This window comes from Falco cherrug, chromosome 14, assembly GCF_023634085.1.
Source record: "Falco cherrug isolate bFalChe1 chromosome 14, bFalChe1.pri, whole genome shotgun sequence".
NCBI classification, from domain to species: Eukaryota; Metazoa; Chordata; class Aves; order Falconiformes; family Falconidae; genus Falco; species Falco cherrug.
This window is the reverse complement of record NC_073710.1, coordinates 5861216-5886324: the sequence shown is the minus strand read 5'-3', so window position 1 is coordinate 5886324 and position 25109 is coordinate 5861216. Positions and strand designations below refer to the sequence as shown.

The window sequence follows — 25109 nt, the reverse complement described above, 5'->3', positions numbered from 1 at the left end:
TATGATGCAGAGAGCTACAGTGCAATCCAGTTAATTAGCAATCCAAAAGTTATGAGCAATGTTAAGGAGCCCCAAGATGTCCAGAGAAGATGGATGTGTCCTGATGCACATGCCCTGCACAGCAGCAAACAGCCTCTCCCCACATTTTCCAGGCAGTGGAAGATGGTTACAAGTGATGCAGACCAATACACACTGTCTGCGCTTTAAAAATGTGTGACTCTACAAGAGTCACGTTTTTGAGTCACATTTTATTAGTTACATGCGTTACAAGTAACAGCTGCCAATTTTCTTTACAAAAACCAACACAAAGTTCAAGAAAACCACCCCTTTAATACATTATCAAGTGAAGAATCGGGAATCTTTTCTGGTATGTAAACTCTCCACCAGACTGTTAACAAAAGGGCAAATTCTGAGACCTTCCTTGAAAAACTGCTATTTACTAGAGACAAGAATACAGGAAGATAGGCAGCATACTCGTATGATACGTTATCGCCAGCAATATATTTGTGCTGATAGAAATCAAAGCCAATCTTCGCCATCCTTACTCAAACACTTTCTAACAGACAAGACAGAAAAAGGCTGCTATCCTATCACAAGTTGTTTGCTGACTAAATTTAGAAAAACAGTTTGCTACTTAAACTGGGCAGCTATAGCCAGAGATGGAGGCAAAATAAACACAGAAACCCACAATACGATTCCATAGCTGTTTCTGGGGAGGAATTACAGGTAGAAGAGCAAGACTGATCCCAAAGCTGTACAGAGGACATCCCACAAACCGGTGTATGCAAAATATCAAAGTGTTATTGGTTTGCACACTTGAGTATGTATTTAATGAACCAAACCACCATGTTTTCCTTTCATATGATCTTTGATTAATGTCTCTCAATGACATCTAGCCCTAGATGACTCTGCGGGCCTCTCACCTTGTTCAGAGCTGCACAACAACTGAAATTCTGCCCCAGCTGTGGGTGGCTCCACGAACGTCAGGTTTTTGCTCTGTGCTGTCAGGCAGCAAGCCCAAGCCAAAGCAGGCAGCAGAGCCAAGGGGACATGAGGGAGCCACCCAAGGAATGTGCTGACGCAGAGCGTGCTCCAAAGGTCCCCTCACAGAGAAAGGCACCCACAAAGCTGATTTCACAAAGGCACAATCTCAGAAGCAAGTCATCATTCCCCTAAGGCATGACAACTGGGAGAGCGTGGGGTACTGAAACACTTCACTGAAGCCACTGTTGCACACATCTGATGCAAACGTTACTTTAAAAAGACCAAGGCAAGGCAACCATCAGAACTGAGAACGCACGGACATACAGCTTGTCAGATCCTTGAAACAACAATTCCATATTTTCAACAAGCCCCAGAATACCCTAGACACCCTACAAACACCATCCAAGATCCCAGTACAAAGCTATTATGTTAAAAAAGGCTTAGACTAAGGTATGAGAACCAAAGGCGGCTTTCCTTACCAGTGCTTCTGCTATGTCATAAACAACACGCAGGTCTCTATCGTGGAAGCAATGATGCAAGCCACCGTTTAGGAAGCCAGGCTGCCTTGTATAAAGTAAAGTCTGATTTATCACTCCACACGTGCTCCCTGGGTCTCAGTTGCACCACCACGGGAGAATAAAGATAACTTTAAGTAGGTTTTAAAAATGTCAGAAGGAAAGCACAGCAGAAGCGTCTGTTAAATCCCTTTACTTAATAGTATCTTCCACTAATAATTATTCGTACTTGTAAAATAAACTGATAAAGACACACTCAGAAAACCACAAACAGAAAGTCATATAGGTCTAAACATACTATTTACTTTAATGATTACTTTGTAGTGCAAGACTAAATTAAGCTCTGGTGTTTGCACCTCACAAAGTATTTCCGTTTGTGGTATGTCCAGTGTGCAGTCTTGAGATCAGTCTTGCCTTTACGTACAGTTCTGCTGTGAAAAAGAACAGAAAATGCATTGTAAATTTCTGTTTATTTTGCCACAGTAGGCTTTTTCTTTTTTTATTTTAATGCAAGGTTAATGTATTTCAAACCATATCAAGCAAAAGAATAGGAGAAAACAGAACCATGTTAGGTTGTGGTAGGAAACCACAACTATCAAGTTTTTCACTAGAACAAACCAATACCATGACAGCCCCATATTTACATTACAACAGGCAATTAATATCACCTATTATTAATATAATTTTATCACACGCTTACCAAGTACCCACAAAAGTAACAGCATTAACCTACTAGAGCAAACACAATGCCTATTTTCCCACGCTTAATCAAATTTTTATTTAAGAAAGCAAATTGCTTAAAAAAAAGAGGTCTGCTAATCCTCTATCAATAAAAGTTTACTGATTAAAAGTACAGTATAACAAAAGCACTTTTATTAATAACAGAGTAATACTGAAATACAGAATCCTAAACCATTCAAAATTCAACTATTTATATAAGCCACATGAATGTAAGGAAAGTAGCATAAGAACAGCAAATAAATATGTTCCACTCAGAAAATAAGCTACTCCACCATGCGGCAATTGATTTTTGCATGGTTTTAACACAATTTTTCATATCAAAATTAGACAGTTAATCAATACTGAGGTGTTTAAATATGTCCTGAACCTACAAACCTTTATATAATTCAGTGACTTTAAACCTAGGAGTTGTCCCATTGGGACAGAAATGATGACTCATACAGCTCAAGTTGCCTCCCATACGTGGGTTCCTTGCAAAAAAACCTCACCAAAAACAACAAAACAAAAACGTCCCAAAACAAAAAAACCCCTAATACTTTATTATTTGCATATCTAAAACTAGGGTTTCTTAGATCCATATGTAATTTCTGTCATATTGTTTACAGAATTACAGTGTAAACTACATCCACCTCGAGTGCTAAACTCAAGTGCTGAAAAGAGTACTTAAGAGATACTCTTGAAAATTTTTTGTAAGAAAATGAAACCAACAGATAAAGACAACTTGCTTGAAGTGACCAAAAACATCTGCACATAGACTTCATTTTCCACAAATCCCACTGTACTGGTAATTTTACATACATGCAACCTTTTGTTAGGTTGCCCGGACGATCAGAACTCTTCAGAATATTAAATACAGAGAAAAGAAAATCCCAATGTAAATGTGTCTGTTCAAGCAATATTCTGCTTTAACATAATGATTTCACATAATCATCAATTACACACTTTGTAAAGCAGACGAGGAAAGCGAGGAAATACCCATGCTATTGCCTCTGCAGCTCTCACCTCAGCCAGTAGAAGATAAGGTCATGCCAACAACAACAAAAAATAATTTGAAAAAAGCAGAAGACAAACAGATCCCTTACTTTAGAGGTTGCCAGTCCAAACCCTGGCATTTCATCCCAACATACCCTTCATTTTTAACTTCACTATGTCACAACCCACTCTTTGCCATAAGATTTAGTCTTAGCTCTCACAAGTCTTTGGCCAGGAACGATAATATATGGTCGTAGTGACCCAGACAGTAAGAAGAGCTATAACTTTACAACAGCAAAAATAAAACATCAAATTGATAACAAATTTCTCCCATGAAATGCCAAGAGCAAGCCTGATGTAATGCCCGTATAAGTAAGTGAAAGATGCCCACACTGAATCAGTCTCCAATGAGCATAAAAAAAGCTGAGATGTTGGGGGGGGGGGGGGGGGAGGGGAATAATCAGATTTCTGTCTTTGTGTTTTAACCAAACTTAAAGGGATATTATAGGATACCTTCAACTTGCATTTTTTGAGAATGGACTGCTTTTCTCTTCCCTCCTCATACTTATGCAGGGCTATTCAACAAAACGTGGTCTGCTGGGCAAACTGGCCATGCAGGAGTGAACAGAGAACTCTGATGCCAATAGCTGGCACATGAACTATACAAACAAACTGAAAAATAGATTAATTGTCTACGATATTTTTCATTTTGAATAATAAACCAATATTGTCTAGTTTTAGTAGCATACCTCTTCCAACGGAACCGAGTTTGCAGCACTGCTCAATCATACCTCCAGCACTCTGCTCATAAAACTCATTTTTATTTTTAATGTGATGAAAATAGTACTTTCAGCCCTGCCTGCCCATTACCACAAAGTGTCTGAAGAAGTTCATGAAAACACCTGCTCAGATATCCAAGGTACCTGCGGCAGAAGCAGTTGTGTAACGACAGTCCCCCCCTCCTGGTTTTGCCACTTCAGCAGCCCTGTAATGCCTGTATTTTTCCATACATTGTTCCAGGTCCAAACAGAGAGAACACATTCAAAACAGGATTTGGATTGGTTTGACACGTGCTAACGTGCAGTGGAAAAGATATGGCCTAGAAATCTTGTTACAAAAATAAATAATGAATAACGCGGCAGCAAGCATGATCTCATCAAAGCCTTCATCTAAACGGAGCATAGTGGCAACGACCAGAAGGCGCTTATGTGACACTGTTATCTAAAGTCCTGATTAGATTTTCACCTCGGAGTTCTCAATTTTGGTAGCAATCATCGCAAAGATACTATGGTGACTGGCACTCTATAAATACATCACACAGACAGGTAACAGTATAGAAGATGGCTATCAGATAAGAGTTTGAAGCATTTGAAAATTCAACCCTGCCATTAGGTCTGTACAACAGGACTCAATTTTACGGCAGGAGAAATGTGATTACAGATAAAAAGGTAGGATTAGTGCTGTACAAATTTTTCTCCTCTTTAAATTAGATTATCATCATTCAATAGCGTTAGTTAGGTTTTGAGGGAGTGTCAGAATTCAACAAATATATAGGCATGTATTAACTGTAAATTTAATAAAAGCCGGCAGCACAAAACAAAGGTCACAGTTCGATTAGCCTTGCTTTGCCAGACACCGCACAAAACTGCAACAAATGAGTCACACAACTTGCAGTCAACGCAAGCTCCTCTCATCTCCACTATCTGCCAAAGAATAGAAGCTGTTATTTCCTGTCTTTCTATTTTGGATTTTATTGGAAATTCACAATAATTCATTATAGGGTTAGGCTGGACTCGGTACGTCCCCGTGAAGTCCAAGGCTTGATGCAGGCGATGCTATGGGAACGAGCCTCTTATCATCCTCATGGATTTAGTCAATATTTCCTCACTCTAGAGCCAGACATGAGTGGGTGTCCATGTCCACAGCACCCACACATCAGAGTTGTGACTGCTACAAATTATCATTATTTTAAAAACACACCCACTAGTCATTTCCACACATGCCATAAATACTCCAGACTACCTCTAAGCATATATTCATATATTACTGTGCATTATTACAAATATCTTACTAATACAATCGTAACCCCATTGTAATGAAAACTTCTGAAAAAATATTTTCTAAAATTGACTTCTGCTAGGTATACTTTGTGTACAACCAATTCCTTATGTCTTGATAACAGATGGTACATTCAGTATAGGAACTGCATTATTTGAGCAACAGAAAAATTGTACACTGCACAATCCAGCCAGTATCACCACTCTACATCTTCATTCTGAGCAACACAGGTTCTCACCCAGTTGATGCCTTTGGCATACAGGGGTTTCCTTTCACAGCTAGCTCTCCAAATATGTCATGAAACCTGCGGGATGATTGCTCATGAAATAATGCAAGCCGTGGTAAGGATACAAATTATAATTTCTATTCTTGTGGACGTACTCATCTGATCCTTGCACTTCTTCTTCCAAGCACCAGGAATCATATATCCAACATTTTTAATGCTGGATTGGACAACCAAGTATTTTGGGAACTTCTTTGCTCCCCAGCAGCACTTGCCTGCGTAGTCCTGAGGTTTTGAAGCATCGGAGGCAGGGGAGGGCTGTTCTGGGACAGCAGCAGTTCAGCATACCTGCCACATGTGCCAGAAGATCAATGGGAAATACTGAAGATAAAATGGTATTTACTGAGTTGACACTGCAACAGAACGTTCCCAACCCTTTCCTTCAGCTGTCTCCAGTGAGACCCATATTTGTGTCTCTGCTTATGCATCTCTACTCTCCACCCTGTGGGAGCTCCTTGGTGCTTTCTGGCACTCTCCCATCACCTGGGGCCACCCTTGTCACGGTCAGACCATAGGTACATGCATGACCGCAGCGTGCATCACCTTCTGGACACCAGAGACCATGCCGTCTGCATCAGAGCAAAGCCCAGATGTAAACTAACACATATGCAGGGCAGATGATGAGTGAGCTTTCTATCTTAACAGCATACATGCACCCATTGTCTCTCACCACCATCTGCTATATGAAAGAAAAACCTATGCATATATAGCAACACTGAATTTGCAAGAAGAGTAATTTTCAATTGTTTGCATAACTGTAATCCATTTTTCCTAACAACGTGCACTAATAGGAATGACTTCCAGCCCCAGTTTAGCGTGCTACCAAACTACCACTCTCTTTGCTTTACCTCTGGAAGAACAAGATAACCCTCCTGAGCTTCCTTTGTGAAATGCAAAATATTTCAGCCCAAAACATCATGCTCTGACATTCACATATGTATGCTAGTGCCTAAATTAAGGTATGTATGTTTGAAATTTGTATCCTTCAAGGACAATCTGTGTAGAAGAGATAAACATTATAAAATGTTGACAGCTAAATAATGAAGTAAAAATTCTGGAATTTAACATAATGATAACTCAAGCACTGAGCTGTACGTGCTTAGGTTTTGGAGTTTTCCCTTTTTCAAATTGTGTTATAAGAATTATGGTTCCTTTAACAAAAAATGTATTTGCTATGATGAATAGTAGTTCCCTAAATATTTTTAGTACGTGATATGTAACTTAGTAAGTGAAAAAGTTTGTTTAGAAAAAAACTACTCAACCATAGCGAATGTCCAAAATCATTTTCCATCTGCAGAACCGTAAAAGGGCTCAAAACAGAAGCAGAATGTTTTACAACAGCTGGTCTCTTTCAACTTTCTGTAATTCTTATAGCTACATTTTGGTGAGTTTTTTTCAGCACACGACAGCAGGACTCTTCTAGAAGCAGGCAGACCACAATTTCACTTGGGCAATTCCATGAAGTGGAGGTGGATCGCCGTTATCCCAAACTACCACCAGCCAGACACATGCAGGGTCAAGTTATGTACTCTCACACCAGCACTAAAAACTTATCAAATATGGCCCTGATCCAGCAAAGCACTTAAGCACATGCTTTACTTTAAACATGTAAGTAATCCTATTAGAGTAAATGAGATTCAGCATAAACCACTGGACTGAATCTCAGAATACCTTGGTTGTGGCCCTGATTATGTCAGTGACCAACTGTGTAACCTTGGACAAATCACCGTATTTCTCTTTTGCCCTTCACGTGTGTTTGTCATGTTGCACACCCTCTCAACAAAAATAATCCCAATCTAGAATCTTCTAGAAACTGCTGTACTACAAATAATGGCAGGGATACGCAAGTCATATACTCAGAACTAACACTCCCCCCCGTAAAAACCCAAGGCGACATCCCTTACCCTTACATCTACTTATCCAGTACTGACAACCAATTTCAAAAGCACAACGTTGCTCTTAAAGAGCAGTTGTGGAGAAGGCATGGAACCGAAGGGGACCTGCCGGTACGGGCCGGGGCAGCTCCCAGGCCCATGTGGTTACAAGCCCAGGGCTCACGCTGCCATTCCCCACCCACTGCTAGTCTTCTGCTCACCGGGCAACGTGAGACCCCAAGACCTGCCCGGGGAGCCATCAGTAAGCCTGCCACGGTTCTGCCGGTGCTATACCCGCATGAAGAAAAAGGCTGTGCAGTCCTGGGAAAATCTGTTTAAAGCATGCAGGTGGAAGACAGCATTGTCTCACAGGCCGAGACAACGCACTTACGCCAACAGGCTTCATGCTCAGTGTCTTTAGGCATTGTGACACAAGGTCTGCTTTTCCACAGGTAGGCCACATGCCATCAACTCCATGTCTTAATGTTCCTGAGAATATTTTCCCATAAATAATTCTGCTTTTGCACATATATACAACCACGCAGCATGTTTACTCTTCCCATCGCACTTCCTGCTTCCCAGCAGTTGTCACAGGCAATGTCACTGTCACAAGGAGAATATGGATTCAGCTCCTAACAATGAAGCAGGCACGGATGAGTGGGCAGGCTACTCAAATGAGTTTCAGAAAGACTTGAGGTGAAATACTGTCCCTAGTGAAATCAATAACAGTTCTCCCATTTACTTCGGCCGAGTAAATATTTCAACTCTTTTTTTCTATGCCTTCTGGTCATCTCAGAGCCTAACAGAATAATCATTTATTTTCCTTATGAACACAGGGGAAAGGACAGAATGGACGGAAAGCGAGGGAGGGAGGAAAGATTTCAAAAGAAATGTACTCTTTTGTCAGAATAGTTCAAAAAACAAACACAAAAACCCAAACCCACCCAACTTACAATGATCCCTATAGTTACTGTTTAGAAACAATGCAGAACATGAGATTAGATTAATGCAGTTAAGATCCTCCTTTCTAGGAACTCATTCACAAATTCCTCTTCTGTCCTTGAAACACCTGTACACCACGTTGCTGCTTTCCCAGCTGAGCCGAAGAAGAGCTCACAGCAACAGCAACACCGTTTTGCATGTGTCAGCCTGCTCTGGCTCGGGCCTTTTGCATACAAAGATATCTATTATAAGGCACACGCATCATGAGCTGCACTCTGTTAATTAAAATATTTTCTGCTGCAGATTGGAAGCCTGGCCTACGAGATACTTGCCAAAATTATGTTCGAGAGCACAGCAACTGAAATGAGTTTTTGAATAGGTCAAAAGTTAGTTACTTTTGACTTTTTCTGAATGCGTGCTCTGTTCTCATTGTATCATGAAGGGAAATACAGTCAAAAGGTTATATATAACTGTGCGTTTGCAGCAAGTTAATGGACACAATAAACTACTGGTTTTCAGAAGACATTTGAGAATCTGGATGTTAAAAAAAATAAAAAAGAACCCATACAGTAACCTGTAACACAGCCTGAAAAAACGCATGCCATGCATAACACAATAAAGTCACTGAATAAGTGAAATATACAGTAAGCATGCTGTTTGTCAGTAAGTGTTGCAAGTTTCCAAAATTAGTTGGCATATCCGATAACAGCGAACATTTACTATGCATTTTTCAAGCTCTTGAAGTCCTTAGCAGCATTCAGAGTTAAGGCTGACATTTCATCTTTAATTCATGCTCCTGTGTCTTTCTATATTAACTACTAACAAAGCAGCATGCTAATAGCCCCAGCCCAGCGAGCATGCGCGAGGCAGGGGCTGTGCACGCTCCACGGAACGCTGGGCTGTGTCTCCGCTGAAAAGTAGCTCTGTGCCTTTCCACAAGGCAGGCAGCCACCAAATCGGTACCGACAAACTTGAACGTCGCAGCAACCAAGCCGGAGGTTATCACAAAGAGCAACAGGAAAGTACCCCTGCGACATCTACCTAGATGCAATTTCTCTAGCAGAAGCTTTCTTCGGCTACCGAATCTCTTTATTTGTGCCCGCGTTGCTCCTCTCTCTGAAAGTCATCTTTGTATTTCATCAAACTTTACCTAGCCGTTGGGAAAGGACTCTAAAAAGGCCAGGTTTTAACGTAAGTTCAGACTTTGCAGCACCCTTCTTCTCCCCAGCATCTCGTAGAGCGCCTCACAAAAGGCCCCAGAGGTTGGACAAACATAGCACCAGGAAAAACAGAGTGTGAAAGGGATCTTTATGTGCATGTGTGAGGGCCCAGTGCTAATAGCTCAATGTGCTATTGACACATCCCAGTGCAAACAGCTAAGTCTTTTTCAAAATAGCATGACTCACAGTGTCATTCTTAACTTTGCCTTTCCCAGATCTGGGCAATTTGTGAAACAAATCATCCCTGTATGATTAAAACACGTTTTGGTAAATGAAGGTAGGCGCCGGGAAACGACTATTGCTTCTGACCGTAACGTTTACTCCAGAAACTACACATGCCGCAGAGAGGTGCAAGCAGGGGGAAGTGGTACCGCAACTTCTCAGCCCATCCTCGGCACACCGAGATGTGGCTGCCTTCCCCTGCTAGCAGCCGGTGCGCCCCCGGTACCCTCCTGCTTGGAGTAACCCCTTAGTTCGAGCCGGAATCCCCCGGCGGAGCAGAGCGGAGCAGCGGGAGGCGCCCCTTCCCCTCCCTCCCTCCCTCGCAGGGACGCCCGAGCTCCATCAGGGCTCTGCCCAACCCGCCGGGGCAGCCGCTGCGGCGCCAGCCCGGGGACAACTCCAGCGAGTCCCGGGCCGGGCCGCGGAGCGCTGCGCGCTGGGGAAAGCCGCCTTTTGTGCCGCGGCCGCGGCGCCCAGGGACGCGCACCCCGAAGTTACCGGCGGGGCTGCGCGGGTTTCGAACTCGCGGCTCGGGGCCAGGCGGAGGCCGGCCGCGGCCTGGCGGGGGGGTCCCCCGGGGCGAGCCCCGCGGCGGGTTGGCGGGGGGGAGCGGCGCGGCTGCCCCGGCCCCCGCCAACTTTGCGGGGACGGGCACCCCGCGGGCGCGCCCCGCCGCCCCGGGCTTTCGGGCATCCCCCAGCCCCGAGCCTCCCCGCCCCGACGGAGCCCCGGCTTGCGGGGCACCGGCCCTGGCAGCGGGCAGGAGGAATTAACACCCGCGGGGATAATCACCTTGTTGTAGTTGTAGTAACCCAAACACTGGGCAAAGTCCAGGTTGGAGGGGTCTCCGGGAAGCGCGCTGCCCGCCGCAGCCGGGTAAAATCTTACATCCATGCCGGTGCTTTGGTCCCAGAAGTGCACTTGGAGAGGCCGCCGGGAGGTTTAATAGATCCACCTTCAGGTGCCTTCCCCGGGGCTGGGGCGCGGGCAAAGCGTCGGGGGAGCGGCGCGGCGGGGCGCCGAGCCTTCCCGGGAGCGGGCACCAACGCGGGCCGGGAGACGGCGGGGGACAGCGAGGGGAAGAGGCGGAGGAAAAGTGCAGGTAAACAAGGAGGAGAAGAGAGGAGAGGAGGAGAGGAGGAGAGGAGCGGAGAGGTGGGCGGCGGAGCCCAGGTGGGTGCCCGTCCGCCTCGGCGGGAGGAGGGGAGGGAAGGAGGGAGGGCAGGAGAGAGGGAGGGAGGGGGAGAGAGAGAGAAGGAGGGAGAGAGAGAGGGAGGGAGGGAGAGAGGGAGGGCTGTTGTTTTTTAAAAGCTCAGTGCCAAGCCACGGGCTTTGCCTCCGCATTCAGGAGCAGCTGCCGTACACAAAGGAGCCACGCGTCCGGGCGGCCGGACCGACGGACGGGCGGCCGCTGCCCGCCGCAGCCCCTGCCCGCCGCAGCCCCTGCCCGCACCGCCGACAAAGGCGGAGGGGGGGCCCGTCCCCGCCGCCTCCCGCGGGGGCCGGGGGTGCCGGGCGTTGCGGTGCCACAGCCGCCCCGCGGCCGCCGGAGAGGGGGCAGCCGCCCCGGAGTTGGTGCAACAGGGGCTGCGCCGGCCGGGGCGGGCGGGGAGCGCGGGGCCAAGTGCCGAGGGAGCCGGCGCCGCGCTGGCCGCGCTCCGGGAGGAGCGAGCGGGGTCCGCGCCCCTCCCCGCCCCGCCCGCTGCCCCCCCGGCGCCCGGTGCGGGGCCGCGCCGCTGCTCGCAGCCCGGGCCGGCAGCGGGGCCGGCAGCGGCAGCCGGCCCTTGCCATGGCTCTCCTCTTCCTTGGAAGGTTCTAGGTGAGTAACTTTCACCGCTTCCACCAGTTTTCTGCCTTTTTTTTTTTTTTTTTTTTTTTGGTAATGCACTTTATTGATTGACACCGCTGCCTTGCTGCGTCAGGTTGGTGGCAGAAAAAGGAGATTTTTCCAAACGTACTGACAAGAGCAGGACTTTAAGACACGGTAGCCTGCCTCACAGAAACCTTCTTCAGCTCTCCCTTGGATGCTGATTCAAAGCATCCCCCAACAATCCAGATTTTAGTCAGCCATGGGCACTGCCCAGCCCTACGTGCCGCCTTGCGTGGAGCTACCCTAACCCAAAATCCCGCTCCAGAACTTTTGGAGGAAACACTAAAGCAGTACAAAGGCTGTTTGACCTGGTGAGTTGTGCCCTGCAGACAAGATGTGAGGAAGAAGGATGAAAATGCGCCCTTAACCTCAAAGCTTCTATGCCAGGGAGAGAATCGCCTCTTGGGTCTGGGGCTGGCACCTGTGTGGTTATGGCCCAACTGGAAATACACCCCAGACTGAATTTACTCCATGCGGTTGCCAAATAGCAGCGACAGCGCAAGTACACAAGGTTTAACTGTACAACAGCAGCAAGATGTTCTGTGAAGGTCTCTGCCATGGCTGCCGAGGGCAGCTATCCTGGGCCTGTGCTGCAGTCCCGCTTCGGACTGAAGCTGCTCAGGAGCTTAATGCCCCACTCCTCGTGTCCAGGCATGATTTTGCACTGTCTAGATAGATGGGGAGCAAACCGTAAAACAGGTAGTAGCTACGACTTGTAGAAAGGGAACATCTTCCCAACTCCACTCCTAGAAATCTGATTTTCAATATTTACAGCAGCACATGTAGCTCCTGCTAGCACAGGAAACACCAGATCACCCTTATCCAGGGTATTGATCCTGAAGTGTCACAGTCTGAAGTGAAGAAAGATCTCTGAAGTGACATTTGGCACTAAGAGCAGAATTAAACATAGCACAGATATACATCGGTACGTGGTAAATGTCTTGGTAGAAAAGAAGACAGGAATATTCTGTCAAATACCTAATCCAATTTCATATTTGTTGTGTCAACCATTTTTAACCAAAGGGGAAAAAATGTAAAATCTCCTCTGTTGCTAGAAGGGAAATGCTTGAGGAACATGCAGCGCAGAGCATTCACATGGGCACGCCCCATACCTGTGGCAAAAATAATTTATGCTCCTAAGAGAAACAAATTTTTCGGAAACACGACGATACTGAATCTGTTTCAGAATGTGACATTGCGTTAGAGCGTTCCTCCAAAGCAGTGACAGAAAAGTGGTAGTGTATAGGCACAGCCTACTCATTTCAACCGAGGCTAATAAAGAAATTCCTGCTTTGTTTTCTTCATTGGGTGACGAGCAGTTCTGTAAACCCACGTGCACACGTTAGAATAAGCAGATTCTCAGGTATGGGAACGGATCATTGGCACCAAGTTCCGAGGTGCTCTGCTATGTAAACACAGGTATTTCCAGACTGCCTTGCTCTGGTGCTCTACACTTTTAACAAAATCTGAAAGCGTATTCCCATTGAATTCAGAACGGGATTGCTTCAGTGAGGAATGAGCAGCAAATATTCCCAAGTTCAGGGTTTGGTCCCGTTATGGTACTGAAAGGAGCCTCTGAAAGGCTGCAGACCTACATAATGCGTGGCTTCTGGGCAGCACGGGGCCTACAGGCGCTTTGGCTGCTGCACAACCCTGCCTTGGCTGGTGGGGGCTGCCTGACAGGGCACCCCCAGGCTGACCAGCCCAGCTCATCTCCTGTCCCACAGCCTTGGCGCTGGCCGCCGCTCCAGGGGCAGAAACAGGCGCCTGCGGAGCAGGAGGTGGCACCCAGGAAGCAGGCACGGTGCCATGGTGGGCTGGCAACTACTGCCTCTGGGTTAGAAGCCCTAAACTCAGAACATAAGCAAATGCTGGTGATGTAAATAATGATTATTTTAAGTATTCTGATGGAATATACCATTTCCAACACAGTTTCTTCAGAAAATAAAAAAACAGGTGCAATAGAAAAACCCAAAAATATTCCATCTTGACATTACTGGCACAGAAAGTTAATGTAAAATTGAAATGGAACAAGACAGAATTAAAAAAATAAAATTAAATTCCAGGTACGCAAAAGACTTATCCCAAAAATATATTTGGTGAAAAGCTTTGGAATACTGTCTATTTATGCAATTATGAAACTAAAATACAGAAATTTGGAGATAATTCCAACTAAAAAAAATTCCAGTTCCTGACTATAATCTAGGTTTGGCACCTCTACCGAGTGCCCAAATTAAGTGTTTTGCAAAACTAGAAAGACTGCAGTGAGATTAATGAGTGATTTAAAGAAAAACAGAAGAGAAACTGGGATATATATGCTAATTTCGTTTTCTTCTTAAACAAAATATTAGGTTTTGTGTGATGTCATGCCAGAGAGAATTTTACAAACTAAAAAAACTAGACGTGTGTTTTCCTTTCTCAACACTCCCTTGATATAGTTTATAAAATAAGTAAACTTGAGTCATCTGTGCTACACTTTCAATCCATATACATGATGTATAGTAACAATGCATTTATCTCAGAAGTACATTAAAGATGAAATATGAGCAAAAGTATTTATATCTTTCTGTACATATCACTTGAAAGGAATCCAACAAATTCTTCTCTCAAGTTATTCTCTTTAAGGTCCTTCAGTAAAACTATGGCTTTGGAATTCTACTTTTAATTTTCGTATTTCAGAGCAGTTAAAAATATGAAGTGTTTGCAATGTTGAGTAAGTATTCCCTTCTTTTCTGCTGGTTTAATAAAAGTAAGCATCTGTAAGCGGAGTATTCCAGTAATTTCCCTGGTCCTAGGTAGCCATGATTTCGAAGAAACTTTGAAAAGCATTGTTCCATAAAGATTGGAATATATGCCTACAGATGCCAACAATTATGATTCAGGCAGTAACACACAAACTGTGACTTTGTTCCATCTTCAGCTATACTTCTGACTCATCATCACAATTCAATTTTAAAAGCCATTAATGACACTCAAACTGCTTTTCTGATGTAAGTGCAGAAATTGTATTGAAGTGAATCAGTCACACGCAAACTTGAAAGTGTGCATGCACAAATTCTCACTGCTGCTCAGAAACCTTTCAGCTTGCACAGGTAAATATAATGTTCCAGGCCTAGCTGATTCCCACACACGCCTAGCACGTCCTTTTCTTTGTACCGGGATATAGCACGGGAACATTCTTAATGGTTACAGCTCATTTGATTTATCAAGTACCAGAGGCTTGGTAACATTTTCTTTCTTTTTACTATAGAGAAGTCAAAGGCACTGGGAGGAGATTTACTCCAACAAGTAGTAGTCAGGAAGAAAGCTCAGAGATAAGAGCAGACACACCAGCTTCCTAACACCCAAACGTTCAGCCAGCCAGCCAAGCCTTCCCCGAGTACTGCACCTCAACAACCCCACGTCTCTGCCGATGTCCCCTCACTGGCAAAGACGGCACGTGTGTGAGGGGGCAGGATGAGGGGAGAAGGGGTGGAATGAACCGAGACTGGACTGCGGCCGTTCACTCCAGTGTCACGATGCAGAATCCACATTTTAAAAAAACTGACATTCATTTTCACAGTGCAGGGCCCACACCTATTGGCTCCTATGAGAACTGGGATGAACGAGAGGAGATGGACAAATACAACATCCCTGATGTCACCTTATTAAGGAGCAGTGTCTTAGCCCCTTCCTCCCAGAGCATGTGGAGGCTGAAAGGGACACAAAACAAAAAGGATGGAACACAGGAGAAGAAGAGAAAGACAGAGCACCAACCAGGTCTGGTTTAGAAAATAATCTAAAGCCTCCTAGAATCAATAGGAAGTCCTTTTAATTGATTGCAATGGGCTTTGAATTAGACCTATATTCTACTTATCAAGTACAGCTGCTGAGAATCAATAAAATTTTGACTTAACCCTCAAAGCAACAACTACACCGGTAACTTTTGGCTAAGAAAAAGTACAATTAACGGCATATTAATTCATTAGAGTTTATCTCACTGAAGTCCCCTTCTCATCAGATTGTAAAGTCAGCTGCCTGGCATTTATAAGTGATCATGCAGGCATGAATATCCTATATAAATGAGGCAGTGAAGAAAAAACTTTTGTTCTTAGCATTAATTCAGATCAAATACTCATTGATATCTACATTTCTCAGCAAGTATCTCAAGCAGAGATCAATAAACACTTATTAGTCACTGACCATGTTTCCTGCAGTAAAGGAGGGGATGTCAGCCAGCAGATGGGAACAGCCAAATAATCGGGGGAGCTGGAGTCTAGTGCTTGTCTGCCAGATGATCATTTACCTTCTCTTTGTCTCAGTTGCTGCATCTAAAAAAATTGTAGATCAAAGGATTTAAAAAAAAAAAAAAAGTATTTTTAATAGTCATTCCTTAAAAACACCAACCAGTACTTCAAAATACAAGTATGGAGTGTTGCAGGGAAAAAAATAATGACAACTGGAAGGTTTTGGTTTGTGAAAATTCTATTTCTTTCAGGCCCAAGTCAGGAAACGCATCACTTTGTGAAACTCGGAAAAACAAACATTAAACTTTTCAAACATTTACATGTGCCTGCTTTGATGTTTCTGTGGATTCTGAAGTCTCTTATCTTACCTGAAGTATTTTACCACATCAACTCACATATGACAGCTTTAACTATATTCTAGCAGAAAAACAGGTATTTGAGTTGTTTACAGAGCAGAGACAACCACTAATAGTGTTGAACTATGTTACAGCAAAAAGGTTTCTGCCGCTTTAAAGAAAGTATTCCACAACCCTCCAAAATAACCTGTGTGTAATGGACAATATAGGATTACTTTTTGGCAGGGTGAATATCCTGTTGCTATTGACTGCAGTGTTACAGTATCCTGACATACTAGTATACAGTTATTGTGAGATAAAGACCACGCTGAAAAACAAACTGATTGCAGTACTGAAAACAGAAAGGGAACTGTCCAGTAATATAAAAATTGACTTCTTTAAGAGAACAATGACTGGAACAGTGTCATTTCTAGATTAGCATTAAAGAATAAAAGCTTTAACTGAAACTAAGAAATTGTTGCAATGTACTCCTTTCTTCCAGGGATGCCATTTTAAAGCAAGACAGAAAAACTTGCTTAGAGATGGCTCTGTGTGTGTCTGTGTGTATATATGTATATATATAGTATTTATATCATCTGTTGACATAAAGCTGTGTAGTATGTTTCTGTTTGTTTGTTTCCCTCTTCCAGCCCTCTCCACATTCATATATGTGCTGAATTTAAACTAAAAGAATGACTGGGGGGGGGGGGGTGGTGGTGGTGTGTGTTGTTGGCATATACTTTTTTAAAGGAATTTACAAGGACAGTATCTACAGAAAGAAAAATATGCTCATCATGAGCAACCCAAATTCTTCTTTAAATTTCAGTCTTAGTCTAGTGGAATTTGTCAGGCAGAAACTTCCATTTTACAGGAGAACCAAAGCTAATTACTGAAAGAATTATTTTAATGAAACTTATCTGAAAAGTCTTAGTAAGATATGATGAAGAGTATTTCCAGGTGTGAAAAGTTACATTTAATCTTTGTATCTGCACCAGATTCACTCATACATGTTTTTCAGTTTTAATTTCATCCAGTGTTCTATTAGGTAGCTATTTGAGATCTACGGCATATACCTATAGGACCTCTGGTGATTTCAGGTGCACACATTTCATTATAAAGCATCTAAATAAGGCTGTGGTGATGTTCCTGAAGTAATCAAGAAAATCTCTTTCTGTGCTTTGGTGGGTTCAATGCAATGATACTGTATTTCCCCAAAGGGACGGCACGCTTACCCTTGAGAGCCTGCGTGGTACCCTGGGGAGCTGCGAGCAGCAGTGCCCTGGCTGTCCCCGGCAGCTGTGCAAGCGGTTGTGTACGTTCTCAGTGACCACAGTGCACATCTTTTGTTGGTGGGTATGGAGGGGATGGGCTTTTGGTCATTGCTTGGAAGGCACTGAAGGACTTGATGAGATGCTGCCAAGATTTAAAGTAAAAAGCCATGCATAGTTTCATAGTAATGCCTTAAAAAAGAAGCCATTATTTAAGAATGCTGCTGTTCTCATGGCCCTTTCAAATTTTGCAGGGACTTATCATGATATTAATGCCACCTTCTACCAGCACAGGTTATACTGTAAAATAATTAGTGGCCAATGCTAGAAAATATGTGAAGATAAACAAAAATTTATCCACATTAGACATACAGCTTTACTCAGATTGATCAGGTCCCAACAATAACTGGGAGTAGTCTTCCAAAGGGCTCATTAGTTATACTTTAGGTCTCCTAATTAATAATGTAGTCTTTTGAGAGCATATTAATAATTCTGGTATTAATAGCAGCATAATTCTAGCTGAGAATTAAAAAAATAAAACACTATTTTATAAGTACTTGTACAATAGAATTTGGGACTTAGTAACAGACGCATATATAAATTCATCAGATTAAAAATTAACAAACAGATTTCTAGAAGTGTGATCTAGGGACCACAAAAACATCTCAAAACTGAACTGCTATACTTTCATTCAGGAGACTTATGTTCATTTTATAGAGTGGAACCTCTGTTTTTGATGCTTCGATGAACTGGGTTTCAACACTGAAAAGCTGAAGACAGATTTCATCCAGTTCTCTAGACTATTTCCCCAAGCTCATAAACAGTATGTGCCAAGCTGTTCTTAAAGAATCAGCCCTCATTTCCATGAACGGCTAATATTTAATAAAACATCTGATCACAAAACCAAATCTAAGAAAAATCAGTACTAAAATAACACTCCAACTTGCTACTAAATGCAATGTTCTTTGATATAAGTCCATTTCAACTCCATTTATTCCAGGGTTCTACAGCAGTCAAAATAATCAATGCAGAATTTTCCATGTGATTTACACATTGCTTTTTAAAATGAATTGACTGAAACAAAAAAAATGCTTATTTCTGCTGCCTGGCTTGTTTTCTAAAACATACTCTCTTTTAAAGTGAGAGAACGACCTCTGCTTCAGGAACAATTTTCTGAAACAGTGTGTTTATCAAATGGCTTCTCTGCTTTCATGAAAACAATTTATTTTCACTGAACTCTTCAAGATAAGCATTGAAGTCAGGAAGAATGTACAATGACATTTATAATTACATTCAAGAAACAAATATTTTGCTACTAAGAAAGGGTTTGGATTCTTGTCTTTTTTCAAGATACAAAATATTTTCTTTCCTCTAACATTCCATTTAAAGATATTTTATCCCTAAAATTACAAAGTGTGTTTGCATGGAGAAAGAAGCCCAGGACAGTAATCTTCTCATAGAAAGGCTACAGTATGCATCCTAAACAATGAAAGCTGTAGCATAATCCTTACAACCAAATTGCCTTCCCTGTACCACTCTTAGGAAATAATCTGCAGATAAATGACAGGGAGAGCAGGAGGATACATGACCTTGCGGTGCTTCCTCCAAATGCCCCCCACCAATCTTAGAATACCCAATCTTAGAAAATGGACAAAACAATTGTCCCTTGGAATGGCGCGACCATCTCTCCAGCTTTCATCCCACATTTCCCCCTGGCTTAGAGGTAGTTTCTTAAACCCCAGAGCTTGCCACAGAGCCTGTGGACGTAGGGCACAGTCCTTCCCATTCTTTAGGGAAGTAGAAGACCTTGCCAAACGAGCTCCCTCTGCTTCCCTTGATTCAGCCCTTCTCAACTATCAGCAAGAAAAGCCCAACCATGCCAGACAGTTAATGCTTCCTGCCACATTCTGAACTGCCCCTAAAATCAAGGTAGTCCATAACCTACCCCTTTCAGGACAAAGCAGGCACAGATTTAGCCATATACTGCCTGTATTTTCAAATGCAAATTCAATAACTACCTATGCAAAAGCTGCCCATGAATATATTTAGGAGTTCTGTTTGGGCTGCCTGGAAACGTGGGTCTTACTGGATTAAAAAGACATATTACTATCACTGCGATGAATGCCCTTTAATTTGTGGGAGTTCGTTTAAGAATTAAAAATTTAAGATCTGGTTTATTCCTTGTCAGTCAAACATCCTAGCTTTTCATTATTCCAGTTTTTGCAGTGCATGGAGGTAGTTCTCATCATAAAGATTCTCTGATAAAGTTCTCCTCTGGAGACATACTCTTTTTGTAGGCTCAGCTAGTGAAAAAAAAATCATTCATTTGTAATACTCATCAAAGAGAAGTGGAAAAAAAATCAAAAGCAGCTGAAAAGAGATTGTATTTCACTAATATACACCAAGGCTTTATTTAAAATATACAATGTTAAATTTGATCAAATATCAACCCACCATTCAGAGTGAAATAATCTCTTTTAATTTGCATGTATCTGTGTGTGCCAAAGAGAAGCGTGTTTGCTTTCAAGCAGGTGCACATCCTGCTATGACTAAATCTCTAACTCATCAAATTGCTTTACCAGTGTGGGACATGCCCTTTTTTCTGGAACAGCTTCAAGCATTTTCCCCAGCATTTCAGCCACCTGTTTACTGAGTTCATACTCCAAAGGAGATGCATGCAATTAGAAACAAGGAAATGAAAATAAATGACCTTGTTTGTTATAAATAACAAAGAGACTCAGCAAAATTAATGCAGTGAAGCCTGACCTTCTGACCTGAAAGAAAGAATCACCTCATTCCTTTGTAGCAGGCTCACAATGCTCCAGCACCAGGCATTGTTATGCAGCTTTGCCTCTTTTGATGGATCTTAAAGGAGTATATTCTAAATATTAAATGTTTTACAAGTTAGATTAGGAAATTTGCATTAAAAAGCATGTTGAAACAAAGTCAAGAGAGTAATGATAAAGATTATCCCTGCTTTATTTAAAGAGCACAGGTAAGCCGTGTGTATTTTGGTTAACTCTAATACAGTTTTTCAACTGAAAAAAAAAATAAATATGGCATTCCAGGTACTAAAGAGCCATGGAATGTCTCCTTTGGTGTTTGGTGAATTGATCAGGGAGAAAGTTTTTAATTACTCAACTCCAGGAAAAGGAAACATTTTTCTTTTTCAAATTGTTTGTGCTATGATGATCTGACTTTTGAGAAAAAAAGCGATGTACTTCCACAACTGCTGCCAAGAAGATACATATTTTTTTCCATTATCCTTTAATTAGGCAAGTAGAAATGCCTTCTTTTGTATGAAGTCTACTGAATAACATTTCTATTGGCTACATTTTCACTTTTGAATGATTCATGCCATTCTGGAACAGTGTCCAGCTGTAATGGAGGGCAAGGTGTTAGAAATTTGTTTTGCTGCTTGTCTTTGGAGGTAATGAGAATACACAGTTGTTTTTATGGCAGTCCTCACAAAAAGAGCAGTGTGTAATTACAGTGCTGGTTCCCATCTTGTCACTCTCCAAAACAGGTCTGTTATTAATGAAGCAGCTCAGAACTGTTGCAGAAAGGAAAGGATAATGTGTTCGTATCTCGCTGAAAGCAGTTCCTACAACAGGTATTGTCTGACAAGGATTTTTCCAAAACTTGTTTTGTGGGGTTATTTTTTTCCCTTCTCTCGCTCCCAGTGACATCCATCCAGCTGCTGAGGTAACTGTAAGGCCCTTCGTGGCAATCAAGGCTTCAGCTCTGCAAAGTTTCTCTTCCCCCCAGGGTGAATTGAGAGGGGGACAGGGGGCAGTGGGGGCAGCTTTACCCACAGTGTGCCCAGGGGGAAGGGCATTTGCCCAGTGACACTGCGGGCCACCAATACCATGGGACATTTGGGGGGAGGCAGGCAAAACAATCACAGAGAGGTACTGTGAAATCAGCTTCTTAACGTGGGGGGAAGCATCGGGGCTGGGCCAGCAAGAGGAGCACACGACGGCAGCCCGGGCGCCGTACCAGGGTGCGGAGCGTCGGTGCCCGATGCAGTGCTTTGGGGATTAGGAGCACGAGGGTGCAGCAGCTCTTTTTTCCCCACCCTCTCGCCTGTTCTTCCACATTCTGCATGCAATGGGGTGACTCTACCCCTCAAGGACTTGGCGTGACTCACTCCCAATTCCATACTTTTACAGTAAAAGGGTCACCTGAATGAATAGTTTCCAGCAGAAAAAAGTTGACACGCACAGCCTCCCATTCTGTCCACTAAGTGTCATGAACAGCTTGTGCTTTCTCCAAAGGTACGTATCATTACATATTAAATGGACCAGACAGCTAAGGTAGGGATGTGCTTAAGTGATTGAACCAGAACCCCTATGAGTATTGTCTTCTCAATAAACCTGCATCTGTTCACACGGATTGAAACCAGACCGCTCGCATTTCTGAGTACTGAAGCCTGAGGCCCCGTAATGACAAGCCACATTTGAGGAAGACCTGCACAACAGCCTTCTGAGGAGAAGTTCTGCTTTTGCGGATCATGAAGCCATGACCCCTGTCCTGCTCGGGGGCTCCACTCACCATGTGTGGGTCAGCAAACACCCGGGCTGGAGAGCAGCTACGGTTCTGTGCTGAGCCACCACAGCATGATACACAAGGGCTGGACCAGGGAGAGCAAAGCTGGGGATCCATGAATGTGTCTCATGCTCCCAAGCATGAGACCTTACTGGCCTATAAATCGTGAGTATTTATGTGAGTATCTATTGTGAAATGCCTAGACTGGGTTTCTTTTGTTGCCTTTTACTGGCTTCAGCAGTCAGGATGTATAGTTGCTCTTCTTTGTGAGGGATAAGTGGAAATAATTGATCATCTTCTGAAAAATCTCATATTTATCTATTCAGAATAACTCTAGATGAATATTCTCCAACAAGTAACTTAAAATTTGTCCTGAAACTCACTCGTTGAAGGATTAGTGGTAATTTAGCTTTAAAAAGCATGCCATTCCAGAAAGAGCAAATTCAGGGCTCTCCAGAAAAGACTGTTAGCTCCCCCACATCTGCTTTATTGCAACCTCAATGTATGATGTCTTAAATGGGGAAAATAGTATTGCAAATATTCTATTGTTATGTATTTGTTCAAGACAAAGCTCCCAGACAACTGCGAGCTGCCTGAACAATCACTGAGTGGAAGTATTTAAAAAATTGGAATGGACAATTTTTTTTTTTTTTAATTTGTATTGAAATAATTGCCAGAAAACTGATACTGAAGAAAGGCACTCAGTGCCCCTCATTAATAATGTGCTAAGACCCCAGCAGCTCCAAAGCAGCTACTGTAGGTAGCTAGCAACTTCCATAAACTGCTCCCTGTCCCTTGAGAAATCATCCTCTCAGGTCTTTCCAGATCTTTTGCATTTTACCATCATAGTCCAGCTGTTTCTGACCATGGTGCCATGGCATCTTCATGTCCTGCCAGCTGCACGTTGCCAGTGCCTGCATAGTAAGTACATAATGCATGGGACAAATAGTAAGTCAGAATCTCACAAAGCCTGGGCTTCGTCTGTGCCGAGAGCTGCATGCTTAGAGAAACTGCAGGGCGTTCTGGAATGAAACTCTGCCTCCAGCTACCTCCCTCAGAAACCCAACGTTTACCTACCTACAGCTTGCTGCTACCATAAAGCCACAGCGCCCATACAGGGATACCGTGTGGCCAGCCATGGGCAGATACACTGCTCCTGGAGTTCTGCCTCATCTGCCACAGAGCTGAACTCGGGAAACACTTGCAATTCAGAGATGAGCCACACTGCCTGCAACATCCAAGGCTGTGCATCTGCTCAGCAAGCTTTGGTAGGCTTTGTTTCATCCACACTGTGGTTCAGGTTCCCAGAATATTATAAGAACAATACTGTCTGCTGCAGACCAAGGAGAGCGATTTGAATGTCCCTAATGACAGCAGCATAGGACAAAAGCCATTTCCATTGTTTTCAGGCCATATAGATCTCAAAGGTTAATAGCTGTGATTTCAGTGCCACCTTGGTATTATTTACAGACAGAAAAAGAACAATATTAGTCCAACTAAATAAATTTCCCCCACTAATGGAAAACTTGCATGTGCTATTCAGAGACGGCAGGCAGCAGAACAGAGTAAAACCATTTTCTATGTCAAATGAGCAGTATGATCTTCTGGTTCAGCAGTTTTAGCCCCTTTTGGACTAGTCTCTGCTCTAGCACATGGTTTATAACCAAGCTTCACCTAAGACAACTGAAAGCATGCGTTTTTTTCCCTTCTTCTGCAAGCTTCCTAGATTTACACTACGTCCTTCAGCTGATTGCCTTTATTTAAGGGTGATTGCTTCCATCTTACCCTTCCAGCCAAGTTTATTGCAAATTGTACAAACACCAAACCCATGCAGTTCAAACATGCAAGCTGGTTCAAGCATGACCATTTGCTCTGCATCACGTGCTTGAATGTACTTGCAATACACTGGTGAGACACATCATTGCTGGGAAGAGTGGTCTTGCTTTTCTGTAATGATAACCTAAACCTGAACCTAATACTAAGAAAGGCAAACGAAACAGCACTGTTACATCCAAGAATCAGTGCTAGAGATATGCAAACGAAATCAGTATTTCAAAAGGCTGGAAATGAGTAGCATCCAAAATGAGTGACATAATAAACTGGGGTTAAAAAGCAGCAGTTTTCAGGAGCATTAGTTTACATGAATTAGATGCATAAATGGCTTTCAAATATAACTGAAGTCAAGTTTCCCGGGAAAGAAAATGGTGTACTTGTACTTCTTGGCTGTTTCAACTGTTTGGGAAGGGTAGCTATCTTCACTGGAACAGGAGAGCCCATGTTTCACAAGAATACAGAAGGCACATGCTGACCAAGAAAATAGTTGTGGAGAACAGAATTCCTACACACAAACTAGAGCTCACCCAGTTGCAGCCCTTGCAATTAACTATTAAAGGTGCCACATGGTCAAAGTTATTGTCATTGGCATTGGGGAAATGCTCAGAATTAACAAAAGTTTCCTTCTTTCTTCCTCTGGTACCCATCCAAGGAGAGGGTAAGCAATACCACAAACAGTTCAAGGGGACAAAGACAATCTCAGGGCCAGTGTCCCCTGCCTCAGCATGACAGCCCGTGCTGGCCATGGCCCTGTGAGCTACTGCTGAGCACATAATGATTTTGCATTGAAACGCTAAACCAGCCATGCTCTGGCCTGAACAACCACGACTCTAACTCATCCCTTCATTAAATGCTTTGCCGTTCCTTGAGAATGAGAGGTTCTATAGAAAATCACATTGTCCTGTATTCCATCAGTAAACAATATCTTATATATATTAAACTGGTTTATAGTAGTCATCTGTTCTTTTCAAGCTGTGACAGGACTTTGAATTATTTGCTCTATCAGCAACTGCTGTAGTAAATTCCCCAGTTATGCTGTGCATGGCAGGCTTGCGGAAACACCCGTGACAATGAAGTGAGCAGAGAACTCATACATGACGGAATCCACTCAGCAGACTGGTTTTTGGGGACAGTTGGGCCTCAACAAACAATCCTTTCTTCTCTATAGTCTATAGACGAGCTGCACTGGGGCCTACTTTGGCCATTAGTCTAAGGAAA

The 25109-nt window shown here is 43.2% G+C and overlaps 1 protein-coding gene and 1 long non-coding RNA gene across 8 annotated transcripts in view; one reads left to right on the top strand and one right to left on the bottom strand.

Moving 5' to 3' along the window:
• Positions 1-25109, bottom strand: part of TOX3 (TOX high mobility group box family member 3) — a 106536-nt gene that overhangs the window by 66303 nt on the left and 15124 nt on the right. For 2 of the 5 annotated variants that reach the window (XM_027813235.2, XM_055726839.1), the window contains exon 2: positions 15864-15991. In XM_027813235.2, coding sequence (XP_027669036.1) covers positions 15864-15962 — 99 coding nt within the window. In that variant the 5' untranslated portion in view covers positions 15963-15991. Of the gene's footprint in view, positions 1-10603; positions 11241-15863; positions 16890-25109 lie in introns of those variants that run through there. The other 3 variants (XM_055726837.1, XM_055726838.1, XM_005444598.4) reach the window with 2 other exon arrangements.
• Positions 11241-25109, top strand: part of LOC114017372 (uncharacterized) — a 28882-nt gene continuing 15013 nt past the window's right edge. For 2 of the 3 annotated variants that reach the window (XR_008735139.1, XR_008735137.1), the window contains exons 1-3: positions 11241-11630; positions 21037-21123; positions 21683-22235. This is a non-coding gene — a long non-coding RNA (uncharacterized LOC114017372). The remainder of the gene's footprint in view (positions 11631-21036; positions 21124-21682; positions 22236-25109) is intronic. The other variant, XR_008735138.1, reaches the window with a different exon arrangement.